The 23,623-nt window shown below is 37.9% G+C and overlaps 1 protein-coding gene across 11 annotated transcripts in view; it reads left to right on the forward strand.

The window, feature by feature from the left end:
• The first annotated feature begins 987 nt into the window (after positions 1–987).
• The window catches only part of IFT88 (intraflagellar transport 88), a 132,015-nt gene continuing 109,379 nt past the window's right edge, over positions 988–23,623 (forward strand). Inside the window, exons 1-8 of one of the 11 annotated variants that reach the window (XM_058547811.1) lie at positions 988–1,134; positions 6,513–6,618; positions 10,196–10,258; positions 15,776–15,829; positions 18,208–18,264; positions 19,656–19,709; positions 20,343–20,406; positions 21,133–21,202. In XM_058547811.1, coding sequence (XP_058403794.1) covers positions 6,529–6,618; positions 10,196–10,258; positions 15,776–15,829; positions 18,208–18,264; positions 19,656–19,709; positions 20,343–20,406; positions 21,133–21,202 — 452 coding nt within the window. In that variant the 5' untranslated portion in view covers positions 988–1,134; positions 6,513–6,528. Of the gene's footprint in view, positions 1,135–6,512; positions 6,619–6,723; positions 6,834–8,515; positions 8,626–10,195; positions 10,259–15,775; positions 15,830–18,207; positions 18,265–19,655; positions 19,710–20,342; positions 20,407–21,132; positions 21,203–23,623 lie in introns of those variants that run through there. The other 10 variants (XM_058547809.1, XM_058547820.1, XM_058547813.1 and 7 more) reach the window with 10 other exon arrangements.

Here is a 23,623-nt window from a genome sequence, read left to right on the forward strand (position 1 = left end):
TAAAATCTGCATGGCAGGCCAGCTGACTGGAGACCCAGGGAAGAGTTGATGTGGCAACTTAGTCTGGAGGCACAATTCTCTCCTCCTTAGTGGACATCAGTCTTTTCAGTCCCTCAACTGATTGGATGAGGAACACCCATATTATGGAGGGTAACTTGCTTTACTCAAAGTCTACTGTCTTAACTGTTAACCATATCAAAAAAAATATCTTCACAGCAACATCTAGACTGGTGTTTGACAAAAAACCACGTAGCATGGACTAGTTCATGTGACACATTAAATTAACCATCACAATAGTCCAGAACAAAAGCAAGCAACTCATGGAGAACAGTCCCATATACTTAATGTTTAAAACTCATTAAATACTGGTGTCTTTAGACTCCAGGTACTCCCCCCTGCCCCCATTTATCTTTAAAATATAAAACAAACTTTAACAATGTTAAACAAGTATGAATTTAATTCCTCATTCATATTGCATTTATTAAGCTTTACTGTGAAGCTGGTTCCCAGGCGCAGGCGTTTGGGAAACACAGTTTCAGTCCCCGCTCTTTAAGGCACTCACCAGATAACACATTAAGAGCTTTGGTAAAGGTGGGCACAGCGTGCGGCGGGACCGCGAACGCAGACAGGAGGGAGGAAGAGGAGCTGAGGCTCCCCAGACAGGCATCTCCTCTGAGAGTCATTTAATCAGGTCACTAAAGGGAGTCAGTGATTACACGGAAAACGGGATTCAAAGGCTCACAAGATTAGTGTAGTGGAGAGCTACAGAAGTTTTGTGGTAACCTGGTATCATCCTTTGGTAACCTGCTTTCTGGCTGATTTCATCAGGAAGTAAAAGGTCTTGGTTCCTTTCCTTCCCACCCCACCTAGACGCCGCCAGCCAAGACCCCTCCCGGCCACCCTCCACACTCAAGCCGCCGCCCCTTCCCTCCGCGGACCCCTCCTCCACCCGTGTTCCTTCCCGGCCCCGCCCCCGCCCCGGCGCAGAGGACTGTGGGAGCGGTTTCCTTGGATTCCGCGCGTGGCAACGGCTCGGGCGCTGCGCTCTGGCTACGGAGGGCCTGCGTAGACTCTCGGAGACGCCGCGCCGGCCCAGGGCTCGACTCTCGGTCGCCGTCTTCCCCTCGCCGCGAGGTAGGACACGGGCCCAGGCGGCGAGGAGCGAGGAGGCTTGTGGCTGGCCCGGGGCGGGCCCTCGCCAACCTCCCTGCCGTGGGCCGGCCTCCCTTCCCTCCCTCCCCCCTCCTCCCTCCCCCCTCCTCCCTCCCCCCTCCTCCCTCCCCCCTCCTCCCTCCCCCCTCCTCCCTCCCCCCTCCTCCCTCCCCCCTCCTCCCTCCCCCCCTCCTCCCTCCCCCCTCCCTCCTCCTTTCCCCTCCTCTTCCCTCCCTCCTCCTCCCCCCTCCTCTTCCCTCCCCCTCCTCTTCCCTCCCCCCCCCCCCCGCCGGCCGGGATAGGGGTTGAGTGGTGGGTTTGTGAGGCGCCGCGAAGGGTCTTTGCCCGCCTGGCTCTCCCTTCCCTCCCCTTCCGGCTGAGTGTGTCCTTCAGGCGCCACACCCGCCCACTTTGCTCAGACGTGGATTTCCAGAGTTGGCGAGTTTGTGTCGCTCCCCTTCACAGGGCTAGGCAGTGTTGCCGGCCTGGAATGCTGTCCCAAATCGTAGTCACATGGTACCCGGGAAGTTCGAAACCCAGTTAGACATTTTCACCAGCTCTTGAATTTCACAGCAGACACGTTGAGCATTCATCTTTAGTTTTTGTGTTATGTAAAGCTTTTGAAATTGTCTAATAAAAGGTTTAATGAGTGACATGTAAGAGTACACAACACAATGCATAAAGCATGTACTTACCCTCACAGAGATGGAAAAAATCCTAAGATTTGAAGTACTGTTTTTTCAAGATTCTTTCTAGGCCTGGAATTCCACTTTTTCTTTTACTAGGTGGATTTTCTGGTTGTGAGCTTCTGAGGAACTACAGTAGGCATCTCGGATGCAGACTGTCCAGCATAGTCAGTAGAAGAGTACCAAAATAATAACTTGCTCATTTCAAAAAAAGTTTACTGGCATTTAATCTATATATATATATTTTTTGATTTTATTGAGGTCATAGTGGTTTATAACATTGTGTAATTTCAGGTGTACATTATTATATATCAGTTTCTGTGTAGACTGCATTGTGCTCACCACCAATATTTGGTATTTAATTTATATTGAGGTGGCATTATCACCAGATTATTTCAACACGAGAGGCTTGTTATGTGTATAAACTGCTTTTGAAATAGCTTGGAGAATCCGGAAGACCTAAGTTGTTCTGCCACCCGTAGCTATTAGCTGTGGGACTTCACTTCACCTTTCCTGGCCTGGCTCTCCATATCTTTAAAGTTAGTATGTTCACTAGGTGTCTGTTCAGCTAAAGTCTGTTCCAGATATAAACTATTTTCAATCTGGTTGCAACCAGGAGAAAGGATCTCTAATTTTAAAAGTTGCTTGTTTTTATGACATAAGTTTGAGCCAAACTGACTTAAATAGGGCTCATAATCAGGAAGTTCTTGTTTAGCACAGTGGGCCTCACAAGTGTGGTCCCCAGACTGGCAGCATCAGCAATACTTGGGACCTTGTTAGAAATGCACATTCTCAGGGATGGGGGGAGTGGTGATGACTGCCACGCAAGACTTACCGAATCAGAACTTCTGGTGGGGGGGAGTGGGAATCTACCTTTTAACGAGCCCTTGGGTTTCACAGGCGTGCTCAAGTTTGAGAACCATAGGTTTAGCATTATCTGAGCTAAATCTTTTAAGTTAAAATATTTTGTATATATTCTATCAAAGACTTTTAATACCTTTTGGAGGTATTTTGGAATGAATGTTTCTATCTGATTGACACTTGCTCTCATAGTAGTGAATTTTCGTCTCTAAAAAGTAATGAGAAATTAGAAGACCGAAATGTAAGAGCTAAAGCAATAAACTCTTAAAAGAAAACATAGGTGTAAATCTTCTTAACCTTGGATTAGGCAGTGGATTCTTAGACACCAAAAACACAAGCAACCAAAGAAAAAAAATAGATAAATTGTACATCATAAAAATTATAAATTTTTGTGTTTCAAAAGATACTATCAAGAAAATGAAAGGATAGTGCACAGAATGGGAGAAAATATTTATAAATTGTACATCTGATAAGGTTTAGTTTCTAGAATATATAAATGATTCTTATAATTCAGATAAGACAAATAACCCAATTTTTTTTAATGGGCAAAGCATCTGAATAGACATTTCTCCAAAAAGATGTGTGGTGGTCAATAAGCATATGAAAAGATGCTCAGCATTGTAAGTCATCAGGGTAATGCAAGTCAAAACAACAGTGCGATACCATTTCACACCCACTAGAATGACTATAATCAAAAAGAGGGACAATAAGAAGTGTTGGCTAGGACATGGAGAAATTGGAACCTTCATACATTGTTGGTGGGATATAGAATGGTGCAGTCACTTTGGAAAACGGTCTTAGCAGCTCCTCCAAAAGTTAAACATAGAGTTGCCATATGACACAGCAATTCCGTTCCTAGGTGTATACTCAGTAGAATTGAAAATATATGTCCATGCTAAAATGTGTACACGAGTGTTCATAGCAGCATTATTTGTAATATCTGTAAAGTGGAAACAATCCAAATGTCTATTAATTAATGAATAGATAAAATGTATATCCATACTGTGGATATTATTCAGCCATAAAAAGGAATGAAGTGCTGATGCATGCTGCAACATGGATGAATCTTGAAAACATTATGCTAAGTGAAAGAAGCCAGACACGAAAGGTCATATGTAGATGATTCTTTTTATATGAAATGTCCAGAATTGGCAAATCCATAGAGACAGAAAGTAGATTAGTGCCATGGCCTGGGAGGAGGGAGGAATGGAGAGTGACTGCTAAAAGGCCCCAGGTTTCTTTATGAGGTGATGGAAATGTTTTGCAATTAGATAGTGGTGATGGTTACACAACCGTGTGAATATACTAAAAACCACTGAAATTTATACCTTAAAAGGGTAAATTTTATGGTATATGAATTATATCTCAAAAAATTAGTAATTTTATTTTATATAAAAATAATTTTTAAAAGATTATGAGTAGCCATGAAGCTGAAGATGAAGGAGGTAAAATTTCTCTGGATTAGGATGAAACTGTGCCTGTACTCACAAGGTTGATATGGGAAATAAAGTAACCAAAGTTTCTGAGCTTGCTTCGCAGAACAGCAGGAGGACCACTGATAAGAGAGTAGCTTGTTGACAGCCCCCATCCCACCTGACTAAGCATTGCACAGGAGCATTGAGAAGCTAAAATGACCGATTGTAAACTTTAGACGCACAGACTAAAAATCCACCGTATGCAACACATAGAACCCCCCTGAATTTGCACGTGCAATGTATAAAGAAATATGAAAGTCGCGCCCGCACAGAGGACTCTTAAAATCAGCCCCCACGGCCACATGCTCCTTCTCACTGACTTATTCTTACAGTGTGCTTTGGAAAAATGCTTGGAGCTGCACATAGGCAAGCTAATCAGTAAGCCGTAGAAAGAGTAACTTGTTAGCAGAAAACTCATGTCCTCTACCCGAAACTGTTCTTTCTGTCCCAAATAAGGAAGTACCTGATGTTTTCTTAGATTCCTTAGGAATGTCACATTCAGCAGATCTGAAACTTTTTGTCTGTGGAGAGGCGCCCAACGGTCTCCAGTCATGCGTCACCTGACATTCCTGGGCCCCCTCCGCAACCCCGTTTGCCTTATATAAGTAGTTTCCAAATCAGTTCCCCTTTAAGATGTTTTTTTTTAAGGACGATAGTTCACCATCTTCTGATCAGCTAGCTCATCCCTTAATAAAGTTCTGTCTCCACTGCCTTGCCTCTTGACTGATTGGCTTTTGTCTCGAGGCAAGTGGATCGAGCCCTTGCTAGGTATCAGCCGCATATATTTGGCAATATATTGAGCAATAAGATTAAGCTGAAGTTTTTGTAGGAATTTACTGGCATGCTTAAAATTGTACAAGCATTAAAAAATACATATTTTTTAAGATGGACAGAGTAGTTCAATACTACATTTCTTGGGTAACTAGCCTCCCCTCGCCCCCCAGTTGCCTAAAATATTGACTGAATTTGGTTGATTCTTCTTCTGGGAATTCTTCTCAGATTCTCTGGTAACTATTAGATTTACAGTGTATGTATACAATAATTACCTGTCTCCCATGCTTCTATTTTACTTTGCTTTGACTTCTGTTTTAGTCTGTCTTGCGTTTTTTCTCAATTCTTTATTATGAAAATTTTCAATTGTACAGCAAAGTCTAAAGAATTTTACAGTGAACATCAAACCTACTGCATAGATTCTACCATTAACATTTTTCCATGCTTGCTTTATTGCATATCTATCCATTTACCCATCTTATTTTCATGCATTTTAAACTAAATTACAGAAATTCAGCTTTCCCTTAAATACTTAAGTATGCATATTAATTATAGTTCATTTTTGCTTACAGTTTTTTCTTTCAAGAAGAAATTAACAAATAATGAAAAGCAGATCTCTCCAATATGCATTTGCTGAGTTTTCACAAATGCATACACCTGTGTAACCCAAACCCCTGTCAAGATACAGAACTATTTGTCACCCCAGAAAATCCCATCATGCCCTTCTCCATTCAGTCCCTACCCCCAACTCCTAAGAGGCAACCACTGTTCTCATTCTTTTCTATTATAGTTTTGCCTGTTCTGGAACTTCACATCAGTGAAACAGTACGTAATATTTTGTGTGAGGCTTCTTTTACTCAGCATAATTGAGATTCTCCCATATGTTATATATGTCATCAGGGCATTATTTTTTATTGCTGAATAGTACTCCATTGCATAGATATGCCACATTTTGCTTATCCATTCTATTGATGGGCACCTGGTCTGTTTCTGATTTTTGGCTATTATGAATAAAGCTCCAAGACCATTCTTGCACAAATCTTTTTGTAGACATATGTTTTCATTTCTCTTGGGTAAGTACTTTGGAGTGGAATTGCTGGGTCTTAAGAGATACATGTCCATTTTGTGAAACTGCCTGACTTTTTTCCAAAATTGTACCATTTTCTACTACGATGAACAATATATGTGTATTCCAGTTTCTCCATATCCTTGCTGACATTTTGTGTTGTTGATCTGTTTAATTTAGCCATTCTGGTAGGTGTGTAGTGGTTTCTGCTTTGCGTTGTAATTGACCTTTTTTCTGCACTTGATGCTGAGTTCCTTGAAAATCAGTACAATCAACTGTACCCCTCTCTAGTGCCTGCCACTGTCCTTTAATGTAGTAGGTGTGGAATAAATGTGAAATGAGGGCAATGAATGAGTGTTTTGACACCTAGTTTTGAGAATTTGACATGAAAAAGATTTTAAGCCATAAAAATATGTAGAGGTAAATTTGACCAGGAAGGTTGTTAGTTATACTTTATTTCAATTAAGAATTATTATACCAAGAACATATTTACACTGCCAGTTTTTCATAGGTACAAATGATGCAAAATGTACACCTGGCCCCAGAGACAGATGAAGATGATCTTTATTCTGGTTATAATGACTACAATCCAACCTATGATACTGAGGTAAAAAAAAAAAATCTGGTGGTTTTCTATGTTTGTCTTTGTTAACCAGCTGGTTCATGAAAACTTTGGATTTGAGGGTTCTGCTTTCTTATGCTTTAAATTAAGTAAGGTGATTAAAAGCCTGGAAAAGTGCTACTAGTGAAGACTCTACTAACTTCTACCAATAATGATAATAGCAGCAGAAGGGAAAATCATGAGAAAAGTTATGGAAATGAGTAAGTATCAATTATGGACTTGTGTTCTTCAGCACTAGTTATCTGAATGTGTAAGTTAAAAGACTTAGATCACTTGAAGTATCTAAAATCAGTTTTGTTTTTTTTAGTGCTCTAAATTTGACCTGTTTTGTAGAGTTATTTTTCTTTTAATTAAATTATGTAAGTATTTTATAGAAAAATTAGGAAATAGAAATAAAGAAAAATTAAAATTGTAGAAACTTTCACCACCCAGATATAACCGTTAACTAACTTATAGTGCTTATCTTGCCAAACATTTACCTATGTAGATACATGTATCTCTCTCTATATTTTTGGTTAAAATGGTATCATGCTGCGTGTACTATTTTGTAATCTGCTTTTTTTCTTTTATGAATATCCGTTTGTGTCAACAAATCTTTATCAGCATAATATTTAGTGGTATAGTAATTTAAAAGATGAAATTGTTACCAAATTGAATATTTTAAATCTTTTTACATCATTGTGAGAGTTATAGTTTCCGAATTGTAAAAAAAAAAAAAACCAACTCTTTATAAACTCATCTTGAATGAGTGTGTGAAAAAGGTAAGAATGAAGGATATGGGTGTTAATTTACTTGCTAGGATATAAGAATCAAATATTAGCATTTATAGGACTTTAAACTAATTTAGGAAATCTCGTTCTATTCTAGAGTTTTTCATATAGCTTTCAGTCATTTTTGAATTGTTTTTTTTCCTCTGGAGAAAAATGGTGGTCTGTGAATTTGAGACCTAGAAGGAAAAAAAGGAAAGAAAATAGAGACCATTCAGTTACTCTATATGAAATAAAAATCTAGGAGATACTGATCATTGTAGAAAGAAAATGACATAAATCCTGTTACTCAAAGATCAACTTTATTAGATATATCACCTGATGTTTTTTTGTATACCCTTGTCTTTAATATATGCGGGTGTTTCCCTCCCTGTGTACAAACACACACACACATGTACACATAGATATGGTTATATAGACTGCATTTTAAAAATTTGTGTTAAAACATAGGCATTTTCCTGTTAGTTTAAATTATGAAAACCATTGAAATCTCCCCCTTTCTCCCAGTTATAAAAATTATGTGTATAAAAAATATACATGCTCATTGTTGAAAAACAAAATTACCCATAATCCCGCCACTCAGAAATAACTACTGTTCACATTTTGTTGCTTTGTCTTTCCTTCGTGCATATATACAGTTGTTTTTTTTTTTTCTTCAAAGAAGATCAGCCCTGAGCTAACATCCATGCCAATCCTCCTCTTTGTGCTGAGGAAGACCGGCTCTGAGCTAACATCTGTTGCCAGTCCTCCTCCCTTTTTTCCCCCAAAGCCCCAGCAGATAGTTGTATGTCATAGTTGCACATCCTTCTAGTTGCTGTATGTGGGATGCCGCCTCAGCATGGCCGGACAAGCGATGCATCGGTGTGCGCCCGGGATCCGAACCCAGGCCGCCAGTAGCGAAGCGTGTGCACTTAACTGCTAAGCCACGGGGCTGGCCCCTGTACAGTTTTCTTTTAGCAGATTTGGAATTGAACTAGCGTATACTTTTCTATTTGCTTTTTTACATTCAACTACATCATAAGCAAAGCTTCGTGATACTAAAAATTTTAATAAAGATAATTTTTTTGTGTGTGTGTGTGAGGAAGATCAGCCCTGTGCTAACATGTGCCAATCCTCCTCTTTGTTTTTTTTGCTGAGGAAGACTGGCCCTGGGCTAACATCCGTGCCCATCTTCCTCCACTTTATATGGGATGCCGCCACAGCGTGGCTTGCCAAGCACGCGTCGGTGAGTGCCCGGGATCCGAACCGGTGAACCCCGGGCTGCCACAGTGGAGTGCACACACTTAACTGCTTGCGCCGCCGGGCTGGCCCCCAATAAATGTAATTTTAATGGCTGCCTAATATTGAATGTATACAGTTGATTATAACTATTTTCTTTTTTTTTTTTGTCTACAAAGTAAAGTGTGTTTGCAGCAAATAGGAGGCCAAGAGGAATATATAACTATTTTCTGAATATAGAATATGTATTTGAGGTTTTCTGCTGTTGTAAATAACAACAACAGCATGGCCTGACAAGCGGTGCGTCGGTGTGCACCCGGGATCAGAACCTGGGCTGCCAGCAGCAGAGCTCATGCACTTAAGCGCTACGCCACAGGGCCGGGCCCCTAATTTCATATAGTTGATATGGAAGGTCATAAAGATTATTTAAAGTAAAAATTAAAGAAGAATGCTTGGACATAATAAAATGTTTAAAGTGCATTGTATTAACATCCTGGTTATATAAACATTTTACTTTAATTGTCTGCAGTTTTAAAAAGTTAATTGATATTGACTCTTTTGATATTGACTCTTTTTATGTATTGTTTGTACTTATTTTTTTTGCTAAGCAGCAAGTATTTTTTTTTGTGGGAAGTAGACTGGAATAAATCAGAGGGGAGTATGAGAATTGCGCATAACATGTGTGTAAAGGGTTAGAGCCAGAGTTTGTGTTGGTGAAGGAGTAGGAAATAAAGGCTGGTTAGGTTGGTGGTTGGTAAGAGTGCTTTTGAGAGAGTCTTTCTAGAAATGACATTTGTCCAGGAAACCCAAGAACACTTGTGTCTTGCCCTTGACTAATGTTACTTTCCTCAGATTTCCCATAGAAGAGTATGAGTACAGGTCAGGAATCAGCAAAGCGTAATAATATTTTATTTCCACCAAAGCTTTGGTTCCAAATGTCATTGTAGGTTGGGCTCTCTGGAGCCCTCAGTTTGCCTAGGTTAGCTCCACTCTGAATCTCAGACTTTGCCTCTCCAGTGAGATGAAAAGTCATTTTCACTTGGGCAAACGGAGATAGAACAAGAGAAACTGTTTGCCCATTGCTTGTAGAGAATATGGCCTTTTCTGTCCTAAGGCTTTCTCAGGTAGGGCTAGTAGTCATGGTCCCAGCATATGGAAGAAGAGAAGGGAGGGAGAGAGGAAGGACAGAAAGGGAGAGAGAGGGAGAAAGAGATTTGCTTCTCTATTCTTACTGCTCTAGCTACTTGGAAGAAAGAAACAAAAGAAAGGCCGTATTCTTCTGTACTTGATCTTTTAACCAGGCGTAATATATCACCCATTTAAACAATGGCTAATGTCCTTCAAATTGACTAACATTATCAGTACTCCTCTTTCTAGGGGAAAAAGGAGCCTTGATAGTTGGGGTAATGTGAAGGGGGTAGATTTGAGAACAGGAGTGCTTGAGCCCCCGACCTTGATATCAACAGATGCGGTAAGGTGAATTGTAGAGGATCATGAATACCAAACAGAAGAGGTTAAACATATTTTAAAAAAATTCTCACTTCATGTTGAATGTTAAATTTGCCTTTTTATTTTAGGAATTGGAGAATGACACAGCTTTTCAGCAAGCTGTGAGAACGAGTCATGGCAGAAGACCTCCAGTAAGTGCATTTTTTTTTATTGTGGTAAAGAACACATAACATAAGATTTACCATCTTAACCATTTTTAAATGTATAGTTGAGTTAGTGTTAAATATATTCTCAATGTTTTGAAACAGATCTTCGGAACTTTTTCATCTTCCCAAACTGAAACTCTGTACCCAGTAAACAACAACTGCCTGTTACCCCCGCCCCTGAGCCCCTAGCAACCACCATTCTACTTTCTGTTTCTGTGAATCTGACTAGTTTAGATACCTCATGTAAGTAGAATCATACAGTATTTGTTTTTTTGTGACTGGCTTATTTCACTTAGCATAGTGTACTCAAGGTTCATCCGTGTTGTAGCATATGACAAAATTTCCTTCCTTTTTAAGGCTGAATAATATTCCATAGTGTGTGTATCACATTTTGTTCCATGACACTTGGGTTGCTTCCACCTCTTGGCTATTGTGAATAGTGCTCCTATGAACATGAGTGTGCAGATAGGTCTTCGAGACCATTTTCAATTCTTTGGACTCAGAAATGGGATTGCTGCATCCTATGGTGTTTCTATTTTTAATTTTTTGAGGAACCTCCATACTGTTTTCCATAGTGGTTGCACCATTTTACAATCTCACTAATGGTGCACAAGAGTTCCAGTTTCTCCACATTCTCACTAACACTTGTTATTTTCTTTTTTTTTTGTGAGGAAGATCAGCCCTGAGCTAACATCCATGCTAATCCTCCTCTTTTTGCTGAGGAAAACTGGCTCTGAGCTAACATCTATTGCCAATCCTCCTCCTTTTTTTCCCCCAAAACCCCAGTAGATAATTGTATGTCGTAGTTGCACATCCTTCTAGTTGCTGTATGTGGGACGCCGCCTCAGCATGGCCAGAGAAGCAGTGCATCAGTGCGCGCCCGGGATCCAAACCCCGGGCCGCCAGCAGTGGAGCGCGCGCACTTACCACTAAGCCACGGGGCTGGCCCATTTTCTATTTTTTTTGATAGTAGCAGTTTTAATGGGTGTGAGATGAGTCTCACTGTGGTGTTGATTTGCATTTCTCTGATTATTAGTGACACAGAGTATCTTTTCACATGCTTGTTGGCCATTTGTATGTCGTCTTGGAAGAAATGTCTGATAAAGTTCTTTGCCCATTTTTTAACTGGATTATATGATTTTTGTTGTTGTTGAGTTATAGAGATTCTTTGTATATTCTGGATTTTAACCCCTTATCAGATATATGATTTGCAAATATTTTCTCCCATTCTGTAGGTTGGCTTTTCACTCTGTTGATTGTGCCCTTTGATGCACAAAAGTTTTTAAGTTTGATATAGCCCCATTTGTCAATTTTTGCTTTTGTTGCCTGGGCTTTTGGTGTCACATGCAAGAATTGCTGCTAAGTCCAGTGTCATGAAACTTTTCCCCTATGTTTCCTTCTAAGAGTTTTATAGTTTTAGGTTTGGACCTTCAGTCCATTTTGAGTTAACTTTTATATATAGTGTATGATGAGGGTCTAACTTTGTTTTTTTGCATGTAGATATCTAGTTTTCCCAGCGTCGTTTGTTGGAGAGACTGACCTTTCCCCATTGTATAGTCTTGGCACCCTGTTGAAGATCATTTGACCATATTCAGGAGGGTTTTTTCTAGGCTCTTTATTCTGTTCCATTGGTCTATTTATCTGTCTTTATGCCAGTACCACACTGTTTAGATTACTGTAGCTTTGTAATAAATTTTGCAATCAAGAAATGTGAGTCCCCCAACTTTGTTCTTCATTTTCTTTTTTTTTTTAATATTTATTTTTTATTTATTTATTTAGTATGTGTGTGTCTGAGGAAGATCAGCCCTGAGCTAACATCCATGCCAATCCTCTTTTTGCTGAGGAAGACTGGCCCTGAGCTAATATCCGTGCCCATCTTCCTCCACGTTATATGGGACGCCTCCACAGCATGGCCTGACAAGTGGTGCGTCGGTCCGCAGCCGGGATCCGAACCCGGGCCGCCAGCAGCAGAGTGCATGCACTTAACTGCTACACCACAAGGCCGGCCCCTCTTCATTTTCAAAATTTTTTTGGCTCTTCAGGGTCCCTTGAGGTTCCAAATAAATTTTAGGATGAATTTTTCTATTTCTTCAAAAAATGCCATTTGGATTTTGGTAAGGATTGCCTTGAATTTGTAGATTGCTTTGGGTAGTGTGGACATCTTAACAATATTACGTTTTCCAATCCATGAACATGGATGTCTTTCCATTTATTTGTGTCTTCTTTAATTTCTTTCAGCAATGTTTTGTAGTTTTCAGTGTATCCAGTAAGTGAATTTTAAAGTATTTTGAATCAAAGGATTTTTTTATGCTTTTGAGAATATAAATCTTATTTTTCATATAAAGCATTAGAATATATTTATCTAAAGTACCAATTGTTTAAAAAATATTTCTAATTTTAAAGTTACATAAGTATTGATACTTCAAAATGTTGGGGCTTAATTTACAAATTGCTCTTCCTTTGGATTAATGACCCTCCATTAATTAATCTTCCACCAGTACATAAATGGATAGAGTGATTTTTCTCAATCTTGTTAAAATTTTTGTATATGTCATATACTGCAAAACAGTATGGAGAGTCTTCAAAAAATTAAAAATAGAACTACCATATGATCCATCTATTCCACTCCTGAGTATTTATCCAAAGAACACAAAAACACTAAATTTGAAAAGGTATATGCACTCCTCTGTTCATTGTAGCATTATTCACAATAGCCAAGACTTGGAAACAACATAGCTGCCCATCAACAGATGAATAGATAAAGAAGATGTGAGAGATATATATATACACACACACACAATGGAATACTCCTCAGCCATAAAAAAAGATGAAATCTTGCCATTTGCACCAACATGGATGGACCTTGAGTGGTACTATACTAGGTGAAATAAGTCAGTTGGAGAAAGCCACATACCATATGATTTCACTCATATGTGGAAGATAAAAAAACAACAACAAACAAACAAAACATATAGTTAGAAAGAATAGATTGGTGGTTACCAGAGGGAAAGGCGGGTGAGGGGAGGGCAAAAGGGATAGAAGGGCACATGTGTACAGTGACAGATGGCAACTAGACTTTTGGTGGTGAACACAATATAGTCTGTACAGAGGTTGAAGTATAATGATGTACAGCTGAAATCTAATGTTATAAACCAGTGTGACCTCAATAAAAAATAAATAAATAAATGTTTGTATGTGTCATACAAAGCATTAACATCTGCCTTTCACAGTGCATGAAATCTGCCAAGCTTCTTTTGTAGTTGAAAATAAACAAGGTTGGTACTAAGTGAAGTACTGAAAGTCCTATCCCTAATGTTCCTTTTTTAAAACTGCTTCTCCCCACCTGCCCACTACTATTAGCAGTGGTTCTCAGTCCTCCTCGATGCTCACCCTAGGGGACATTTGGCCCGGAGATATTTTTGGTTGTCACAACTTGGGTGAATGCCACTGGCATCTAGTGGGTAGCAGGCAGAAATGCTGCTAAGTATCATAGAATGCACAGGGCAGCCCCACCCCCTCCATAAACAATTGTTCAGTGAAAGGTCAATGGTGCCAAAGTTGAGAAACTGATATATAGTAACTCCTCTGCTTTAGATGAAGTGTCCTTTCCTCACTTTGTCACTTTCTCCCTTTCCTCTCTGCCATACGTGTTATTTTGCAGAAATAGGTGATCAGTATTAAAGCATTTAAGATGGAAAGGATCTTGTGAGTAGTTTGCCCAGCACATTTATGTAAGTTAATTTAGTGTGGTTCCCTGCAGTGAGTTCAGCCAACTATACCGTTAGAGGACATAGTTCTCCACAAGACTGTCCTCACTTCTGACACCAACTGGAGGTTCAAGGGGTTCCAAAAACCGCCTTCAGATTCAATAATTCTCTGAAAGGGCTCACAGAACTCACTGAAAGCTATTACACTCACGGCTCATTACAAGGGAAGGATACAGGTTAAAATCTACCAAAGGAAGAGACACAGGCTGCAGAGTCTGGGAGGTCCAAATGTGGAACTTGCTGGTCGTCCTTTCCCTGTGGAGTCCTGGATGGCATTAACTCCTCCTGGCGACTGTGTGTGATGACAGTACTTACAGAGTATTGCCAGCCAGGGAAGCCTACCCATGACTTTGGTATCTAGAGTTTTCACTGGGGCTCCTTCACATACTGTCTACTTGGCTGACCTTTAGTCTCCAGCCCTTCCTGGAGGTTTGGGCTAATACCTCTGGAAGTTGGAACTGATACTGTGTGTCCCAATGCTCCTATCCTAAATCACGTTGTTAGACCATGTAGTGGCCAAAGCCCCCAGGCAAACAAAAATGTATCAGGCAGGACATTTCAAGGGCTTAGAGATCACCTCCTAGTAGCCAAGGGCAAGGCCAGACCTCTCTTTGGGTAAAGTTAATTCTTGACTACATATTCCACAACCTATATTTTAATTTTGAGATTACCTTTATCATGGAAAGAAAAATCATAGATTGAGTTCTTCCTCTAGGCTAATGACTAGACCATAAGCTGTTTGAAGAGGCATACTGTCTTATTCATTGTTCTTTTCTTTGACTACTGTAGGTGCTTCATAAATCTTTATTGCATGACCTAGTAAATAAGCTAGTGTTGTTTTCAATTTAGTGATTTCAGTTATCAGACATCAGGTGATAATTTCACCAGGCTGGCCCTTCAGTGATCTTTAGAAGTGGATTCAGAGATCCTCCTTTTACAGATCAGGAGACTGAAGCCTGGAGAGGCCAGAAGTCTCACAGCTGTCTGTAACTGGGATAGAGCTTAGGTCTCTTGACCTGCTGTTGAATGATATTTTCATCACACCCTACTTATTATATTAAATGGAAAAAAATTGTATGACTTTTATATGAAAAGTACTAGGCTCACTTAAGAGGGATAAAATTCTAGCGAGCTCCAAAGGACCTTATAATTTTAGGAAGGAAAATAAAATGGACACAGATATTACATAGCATAATGTACAAATGTAAAAAAGTATAAATTGATATGGGACCATAAAGAGGTTATTCATCACTAGTTAGAACAATCAGAAGAGGCTGCTCAGAAGATAAATTTACAGCTACATGTTAAAGGATGCAGTTAAGACTGTATAAGTACAGTTAAGACTGACCTTGAGATCTAGGAGGAAAGGCATTGCAGGTGAGGGTGTAAGATGAGTAAAAGAAGAGACGGTGTAGGATCCAGTCTATCTGAAGAGAGCAATCCAATGCTAAAAAAAAAAAAAAAAAACAGATTTAGTCATTAGTAAGTAGTTAAAAAGAATAATGGTCTCTTTCTTTCTGTTTGTTCTTATGGAAGAAATTGCTGAGACTATATCCTTTCTTTTCAGCTTTTTTTAAGACCTATTTGTCAGTTAGGTCGAGTTTGTTAATGGTGTTGTTCAAGTGTTTGATATTTTTACTGATTTTTTGGGGTGGGGTGCTACTAGTCCTATTATTAATGAGAAAGGTATGGTCAGATTTTAGACTATGATTGTGGATTTATTTTTTTTTTTTAGGTTTGTGCTTTACATATTTGGAGTAAAAATATTAAGAATTGTTATATTTTCATGGTAAATTGAGCCTTTCATTGTTATGAAATGTCCTTCTGTCTCTATGCTGTTTTTCTGTTTTGTCAGATATTAGTATATTGATACAGCTACACAAGCTCTCTTTTGTCTCGTGTTTGCATGATATGTCTTTCCCATTTTTTTCCTTCCATCTTTTCCATATCCATATATTTAAGATGTATTTCTTATTTACAGCATGTAATTGAGTTCTGTTTTTCAAATACAGTCTGATAACCTTATTCTTTTAGTGAAGTATTTAGTCCATTTACATTTGATGAAATTACTGATTTGGTTTAAATTTATTGTCTTACTATTTACTTTTTGTTTTTCCCTGCCTCTTTTATGTTTCATTTTCTCTCTATTCTTGTCTTCTTTTGTTTGACTGTTTTTATTATTCCATTCACCCCCACTATTATCTTGAGAGTTTACATTCTTTAACCATTCTTTTAGTGTTTTCCTAAACATTATAGTACTCATCGTTAGCTTATTAAATAAGAGTCTAGTATGTATATATTAGTATTTTACTACTTCTTGGACAATGCCAGAATTTTTCATTATTTTCAGCTGTTTTTTAGTTCTAGAATTTCCATTTATTCCTTTTTTATAGTCTCCAGTTCTCTGCTAAAATTGTCAATCTTGTCTTTTAATTCATTGAACATATTAAGCATAGTTATGTTAAAGTCTGTGTCTCACATTTGCATTGTATTATCCCCTTCTGGATTTCTTTCCATTCTTTTGTTTCTCTTGGCTTTTGGTTAGGTAGTCTTGGCTCCTATATGTCTGGTCGTTTTTGATTGAATGCAAGACATTGTAAATGAAAAATTTGAGAGATAATTTAAGGCTATATGTCTCTGCTGTCCAGTATGATAACCACTAGCAACATGTGGCTATTTACACTTAAATTATTTAAAATTAAATAAAATTTGAATATTCAGATCCTTATCATACCAACCATATTTCAAATGCTCAACAGCCACATGTGGCTAGTGGCTATCTTCTCAGACAGGGCAGTTACAGAATGTTTCCATCACTGCAGAAAAGTTCTATTGGATAGCATAGCTCTAGGTGATCTCAGCTTTCACTGGAGAGAATTTACTTTTGCTTATGGCCCTAGAGGCACTAGGAATCCTGGATCACCTTAATCCAGTTGAGTTTGAGTTGATTGTAAATTGGACTTTAGTCCTTATGAGGGCTGGTATACTTCTAATTTACTTTACAGTCTTGGAGTGTAGCCTTTTGAGATCACAGTCCAAAGCCTGGGGGATTACCAGGGCTGCCACCTTGGCAGGCCCCCAACTCCAACGTTGATCTCTTCAGGCCTGTGAGTCTGTAAAAAGCTATGTTCAGCTTCTCAGCCATGCCTTTGGAATTAACAGATGCCTCTACGAGAAAAGCAGGCCCAAATGCAGGCTCACCTCTAGCCTTCCCTTTTCCTTATCTTGAGACCTTGTAATTCTTCACTGCCTTAATGGTTCTCTAATGTATTCAGACTGATTTTTTTTTGTGTGTGTGTGTGTGTGAGGAAGATTAGCCCTGAGCTAACATCCGATGCCAATCCTCCTCTTTTTTTGCTGAGGAAGAGTGGCCCTGGGCTAACATCTGTGCCCATCTTCCTCTACTTTATATGGGACGCCTGACACAGCATGGCTTGACAAGCAGTGCGTCAGCCTGCATCCGGGATCCAAACCTGCGAACCCCAGGCCACTGAAGTGGAGCACGCAAACTTAACCACTACACCACCCAGCCGGCCCAAGACTGATTTTTTTACAAAAATATTTTCGTCCCCAGTTTTTTTAGTGGTTCTTAGTGGGAAAGTTGTTTAAAGTAGTAGTCTATCATAGCCAGAAGTAGAGCTGTTCTACTAACGATGTTTTAATTAAATATTTCAAACAAATATGCCTAACAGCTAACATGTTTAGGACATTTTCATCTACATGGTCCTGTTTGATTCCAACTATTATTTTGTGATTAGTATACTTTGTATCCTTATTTCAAAGATGAGAAAATTTAGATTCAAAGAGATAAAGTAAACACAGCTGGTAGAGGGAGCACTGAGATTCAAACCCGGATTCTCTGACTCCAAATCCTAGGTGGTGTCACCAGTAAGTATGCATAATGAATGAGAGATGCAACCGTGAAAACTAATCTTTCTTATTGGCACCTCAGGTCATTCTAAAGTCCCTTTTCTCCTTTAAAATTAATTCCAGAATAAATCTCCTTCTCAATACTTAAAATACCTGAGCTCCTTAATATTTAGGATAATTTAAAAGAAATTATCCTAAATATTATATAAATATGTCTCTCTTTTCCATTTCTGTTCTAGTTTTCTATTATATAGCTTAATCTGAATTCTATTAACTATGGTTTTTTTCCTCCCCAAGATAACTGCTAAAATACCAAGCACAGCAGTTACTAGACCTGTAGCTACTGGATATGGGGTAGGTTTTCTTAAGATGAAGAAATTAAGATGCTTTTTCTCAAACATGAGTTCACTTTAGGTAGTTCTAAATAATTTTGGCTGTCTTTCAGTCCATGACCCAGATATATTTTCCATTTTGGGCAGTTAATGAACATTTTTATAAAAGTCTAATTTGATTAATAGGTTTGAATATTCTAGTCATTTTGATTATAAATATATCAGAAAATATTTTATTACCTTTTTCTATTTGTAAACCTTGTGTTTGTTAATTGACTTCCTTTCATCTTCTGTGTAATATAACCAAGTCTCTTGTATTCCATCATGTATTTTATGTGAAGTTGGATGTTACATAAATGTAAGGATATTTATAATTTTATTTTATTTTATTTTATTTTTTAAAGATTTTATTTATTTATTTATTTTTCCCCAAAGCCCCAGTAGATAGTTGTATGTCATAGCTGCACATCCTTCTAGTTGCTGTATGTGGGACATGGCCTCAGCATGGCCGGAGAAGCGGTGCGTCGGTGCACGCCTGGGATCCGAACCCGGGCCGCCAGCAGCAGAGCGCGTGCACTTAACTGCTAAGCCACGGGGCCGGCCCTGATATTTATAATTTTAAATGTTACTAATTAATACATGAAAAAATAAAATTTAAGAAAAATTTCAGAGCGATGTATTTGGGTCTTGCTTGTATTTGAGATCATTGGAGGAAAGATGCTATATAAAATCCGTAAAGGAAAATATTTTAAATTTTGCCCAAATTTGGATGTTTTAGCTTACATGAAATAATAGAGGAATGGGGGAAAAATGGAAGAATGAGATGGTATAGGTTTTTCTAGTCTTTAGGATAATATTTCTTAGGGGTCAGAAAAATGGTTTCAGAACCTAGAGGTCCAGGGCACTTGCCTTTGTGCTGTCCTCTTATATGAATGAAAAAAGTAGCCTTTATACCTAATATAACTGTGTGTCATATGAAACATGCTTTTATTAATCAGCCTAAGCATGTATTACTCATAAGTTTTATTTTTGGGGGTGTTTCAGAACAGGAGACAGCAAACTTTTTCTATGAAGGACCAGACAGTTTAGGCTTTGCAGGTCAGATAGTCTCTGTTGCTGCTACCCAACTCTGCATTCGTAGTGCAGAATCAACCATAGACAATGTGCAGACAAATGGGGTGTGGCTGTGTTCCAATAAAACCTTATTTACAAAGGCTGAGGGTTGTAGTTTGCTGACACCTCTTTTAAAATTTTATAGTTTGATATATCCTGAGGTGATAAATGGAAAAAATTAGGTTTACTTGCCAGTAAAATGAAGAAAAAGAGTTATGAAGAAAACTTTCGTAATTTGCTTTATAAAATTAAATGTAGATGCTTTTTAGAATCATTTTAACTTTGTTTTCTGTTTACTAGTCCAAGACATCCCTGGCATCATCAATGGGAAGACCAATGACAGGGGCTATTCAGGTATCTCTGTCATGAGATGGTTCATTTTGGGCCTCTCTTGTGACTTAGAATATCATTACCAAAGTTTTTTTTTCTTTATCATATTATTTTAGAACATTAAAGATGTTACTTATATAATGACCCTGATACTTTAAATCGTGGGCTAAAGGTTGGATTGTTCTAAATATTTGGAGGCAGAGTCTCTTTGGATTTATTTACTCAGGTCTCAAATGAAATCTCATTGGGGAGTGGACATAGGACTGATAGTTTGCGTGTATGATGTACTCTGGGACCCAATTTTCCTATGCTATCCTTTACAAAAATTTCTGTGGTTTCTCTCATAGGCATATAGGAGACCAACCAGAAGTAGGGAAGTAGCTAGCTAATAAGCTGTATATAAAAATCTATGAGTTTTTTTTCTTTTCAAACTGAGAGTAAGCCCAGTTAGATCAAGGAATTGGAATTTTATAGGGGAAGGGGAAAGTAGAGACGGGATTGATACAAGAGGAAGCAGAAGTAAGGAATAAGCAGATAGTGATTAAAAATCAGCATTAAAAATTAGGGCTATATTAAGATATGTGTCATGTGCAGAACTGTAAATAAGAGGTAGATCTTATTTAAGAATACTTTTTAAATGATTCTTATTCTTTTAAGGATGGAGTTACTAGACCCATGACAGCAGTGAGAGCAGCTGGTTTTACCAAAGCAGCTTTGAGAGGTTTGTTATATTATCTTTACTAATAATTTTTTTCAGGTCTTTTCATTTTTTTACTGTTTTTGTATGTGTAAATATTGTTACCATTTTAAATAAAATCTAACATGCCATTGATTATAGGATGTGCCATTATTTTAGGTACCATTAAGAAAGGAAAGAGGTGAGGGAAATGTTCTGCTTCTCAGGGTGGTAGTTACACTGGCATGTAATTTGTCAAAATGTCCTGACTTGTACATTAAAAATGTGTACATTTTATTTTATGTAAGTTAGGGCTTAATTTAAAAATTTAAAGGGGAAAATAATATTTAAATATATGAGTTAAATAATAGTTTTAAAATAAAATTATGATACAAAAATTAATGTTTATTATACCAATAAGGAAAATTAAAAAACCAATACCAGGTTATTTCTCACATGATTGACAATTTAGAGTTCATAATAGGGATAGATTACCATGGAGGAGAAGAAAATACTATTAGACAGTATCTCATTTTTGTTTTTACATGTTAACACACAAGTTTTATTTACATAGCTTTATGTATGTTTAAAAGCTTACCAATTTCTTGATATATGAAATGTTTATGTAGATTAAATGTCCTGCCCATTTTATAAATAGGTAATCTAGGCCATTTAATAAATAGGTAAATTAAATCACTTGTGCAAATTTTCATATTTTCTTCAATTATGCTGGGTCACAAATTAAATATGAACTCTTGAATTGTGTCTCAGGCTCTGCGTTTGACCCCCTTGGTCAGTCAAGAGGCCCTGCACCTCCTTTGGAAGCCAAAAATGAAGATAGGTATGTAAATCCTTAGGCTGTTGTTTTGTTGTTGTTGTTAGATATTTTTTATTTTTATTTTCCAAGTACATAATTCTTAAGTATTTTAAAAGTTTGTGTCAGCCGAATAGTAATCAAAACATCATCCCTAGTTCTTGGAACTAGCGAAAGAATCAAGTCTAAGAGAAAACAGCCGTGAGTCTTCTTTCTGTGCAGTTTTATTGTGATATTATTTGGCTTGAAGATATGTCTGATTTTTATGAGTGCCAATATTAATTCTCTTGAAGGCCAAATGGGGTTGTAAATGTAGTAAGATATGCTTATTTTAAAGGGATATTTCAAAGAAAAAAATTAAGAGAACAAATAAAAAGTTAGTTTATCTTACCAATATTGAGAAATTCAATTTTTTATAGAATTAACTTAGTTTTGTGCTAGTCGCTACAGAGTAGCCAAAAAGCTGCGGTATAAATTCAGCTGTATAAATTTAGCTATATACGTTTACTGGTACCTAAGTGCCCTTGATGTATACATTTTACAAATAGTAATAGAAGCCGGCATTTACTGAGTACTCATGGTGTGCCAGGCACTGTGCAAGTGCTATTAAATAAGTGAAGACCAAGCTATTATTACCATTAGTTAGTAGAGAGAGAAGGTAAAGCACAGAGATCTTGGTAACACTAATAAATGGCAGGACTAAGATTTGACCCAGGCTGTGTATTCCGGAGGTCATGCTATTAACCACTACATTATTTTGCTTCCATATAATAGATATTTTTGAATTCTAATTCTTAAAACCCAGTATTTGGGCTATTGTATAAATTACATGATTTCCCTATTTTACTAACAAGGAACTTCTCTAGAAAGTCAGTTTACTTTGTATCCTAGTTAATGGCAGCATGTTTACTAATAAAAGTGTGTTATTTTATTTAAATATTATGTCATTTAGGATCCTTGCAGCTGCTAACAACAGAAGACACATCAGAAAAACGCACCCACAATAAGAACAGTTTTTATGTTATAAAACAGAAAGTCTGAAGGAAGGGCAGTTCTAGGGATGGTTACTTTAGCTGCTCAATAACTTCATCCTTGGTTTAGCTTCTCCTCTATTCTCTTGGCTCTTCTCAAGAGCCTTCCCCTCATGATCCCAAGAGAGCTGTGAGAGTTCAAAATCTCCATGTAGTTTATAAAGCCTAGAGTCAGAAAGTTCTCAGTCATAGGTCCCTTATAAAAAGCAAAGAGGGGCCGGCCCAGTGGCGTAGTTTTTAAGTTTGCGTGCTCCACTTCAGCGGCCTGGGTTCACAGGCTTGGATCCCAGGCGCGGACCTACACCTTTCTTCACGCCATGCTGTGGAGGCTTCCCACATACAAAATAGAGGAAGGTGGGCACAGATGTTAGCTTAGGGCCAATCTTCCTCAAGCAAAAAGAGGAACATTGACAGCAGGTGTTAGCTCAGGGCCAATCTTCCTCACCAAAAAAAAAAAGCATGACAATGCCGTGACTGAACCAAACATATGGCAAGTGAATGAGACTCTTGACCAGCTTAGATTCTGACGCAAGGAAGAAGGCGGGTAGCAGGTTCTTGTGTGGTGGGTATTCAACAGTGTCTGCTTACAGAGTTCATTTTCCTGGCATTTGGTGGGGACAGGATAGTTACTTTTAGTATCTTCATAAAGTTTTCTTACAGATTTTTAGCTTCAAAATTTTATACTGATATTTTAGGTTTAATAATAACAATCTGTAAGCAACATTTGAAGACATTTATTAAAATGTTTCAAATAACTAGAAAATAGAATTCTATACTTCATTATAACCTTTATAAAACCACCATCTATTATTATGCTCATTGCTCAGTTAGAATTTTGCAGATCTTTATAAACTAATACAATTTGTATCCCACCTGACTGAATTTGTAGACAGGTTCCACTGAAGAATATGATTCTATAGACAAAATGCTACTGTTAAATTTATTCCTATATTCTTTTAAAAAAATCTGTTGGTAGAGAATTAAGACAACTATTGTGTATTCCAAAATATTTGTAGTAAAATTTTATTTAGGCACTGATGTGCATTCATGGTATTATGATATTTTGCTGGAAGAATGCCATAGCAAAATAACATTAATGTTATTTTTGAAATGTGACTGATTTGGGGATACTACATTTGTTACTAACAGAATCAGGATTTTTAAACTTCTTCATCTGGTTAGAAATCTTTTCTAGTGTACCTATCTGGTAGTAAATAATAACAATTTTTATCTCTTTTATGGGGGCTTCAGTTTTCCTAACCATAGGATAAAGTTTTCCTCTGCCATAAGATCTGAAAAAAGGATCTGCTTTCTTTTGAGGATGATAAGGTAATAGCGTGGGTCCTAGAGCTACCTGACTGGGGTTGAAATCCTGGCGCTATAACTTACTAGCTGTATAATCTTGAGCACAATACTT

This window comes from Diceros bicornis, chromosome 9 (genome assembly GCF_020826845.1).
Source record: "Diceros bicornis minor isolate mBicDic1 chromosome 9, mDicBic1.mat.cur, whole genome shotgun sequence".
Lineage (NCBI taxonomy): Eukaryota > Metazoa > Chordata > Mammalia > Perissodactyla > Rhinocerotidae > Diceros > Diceros bicornis.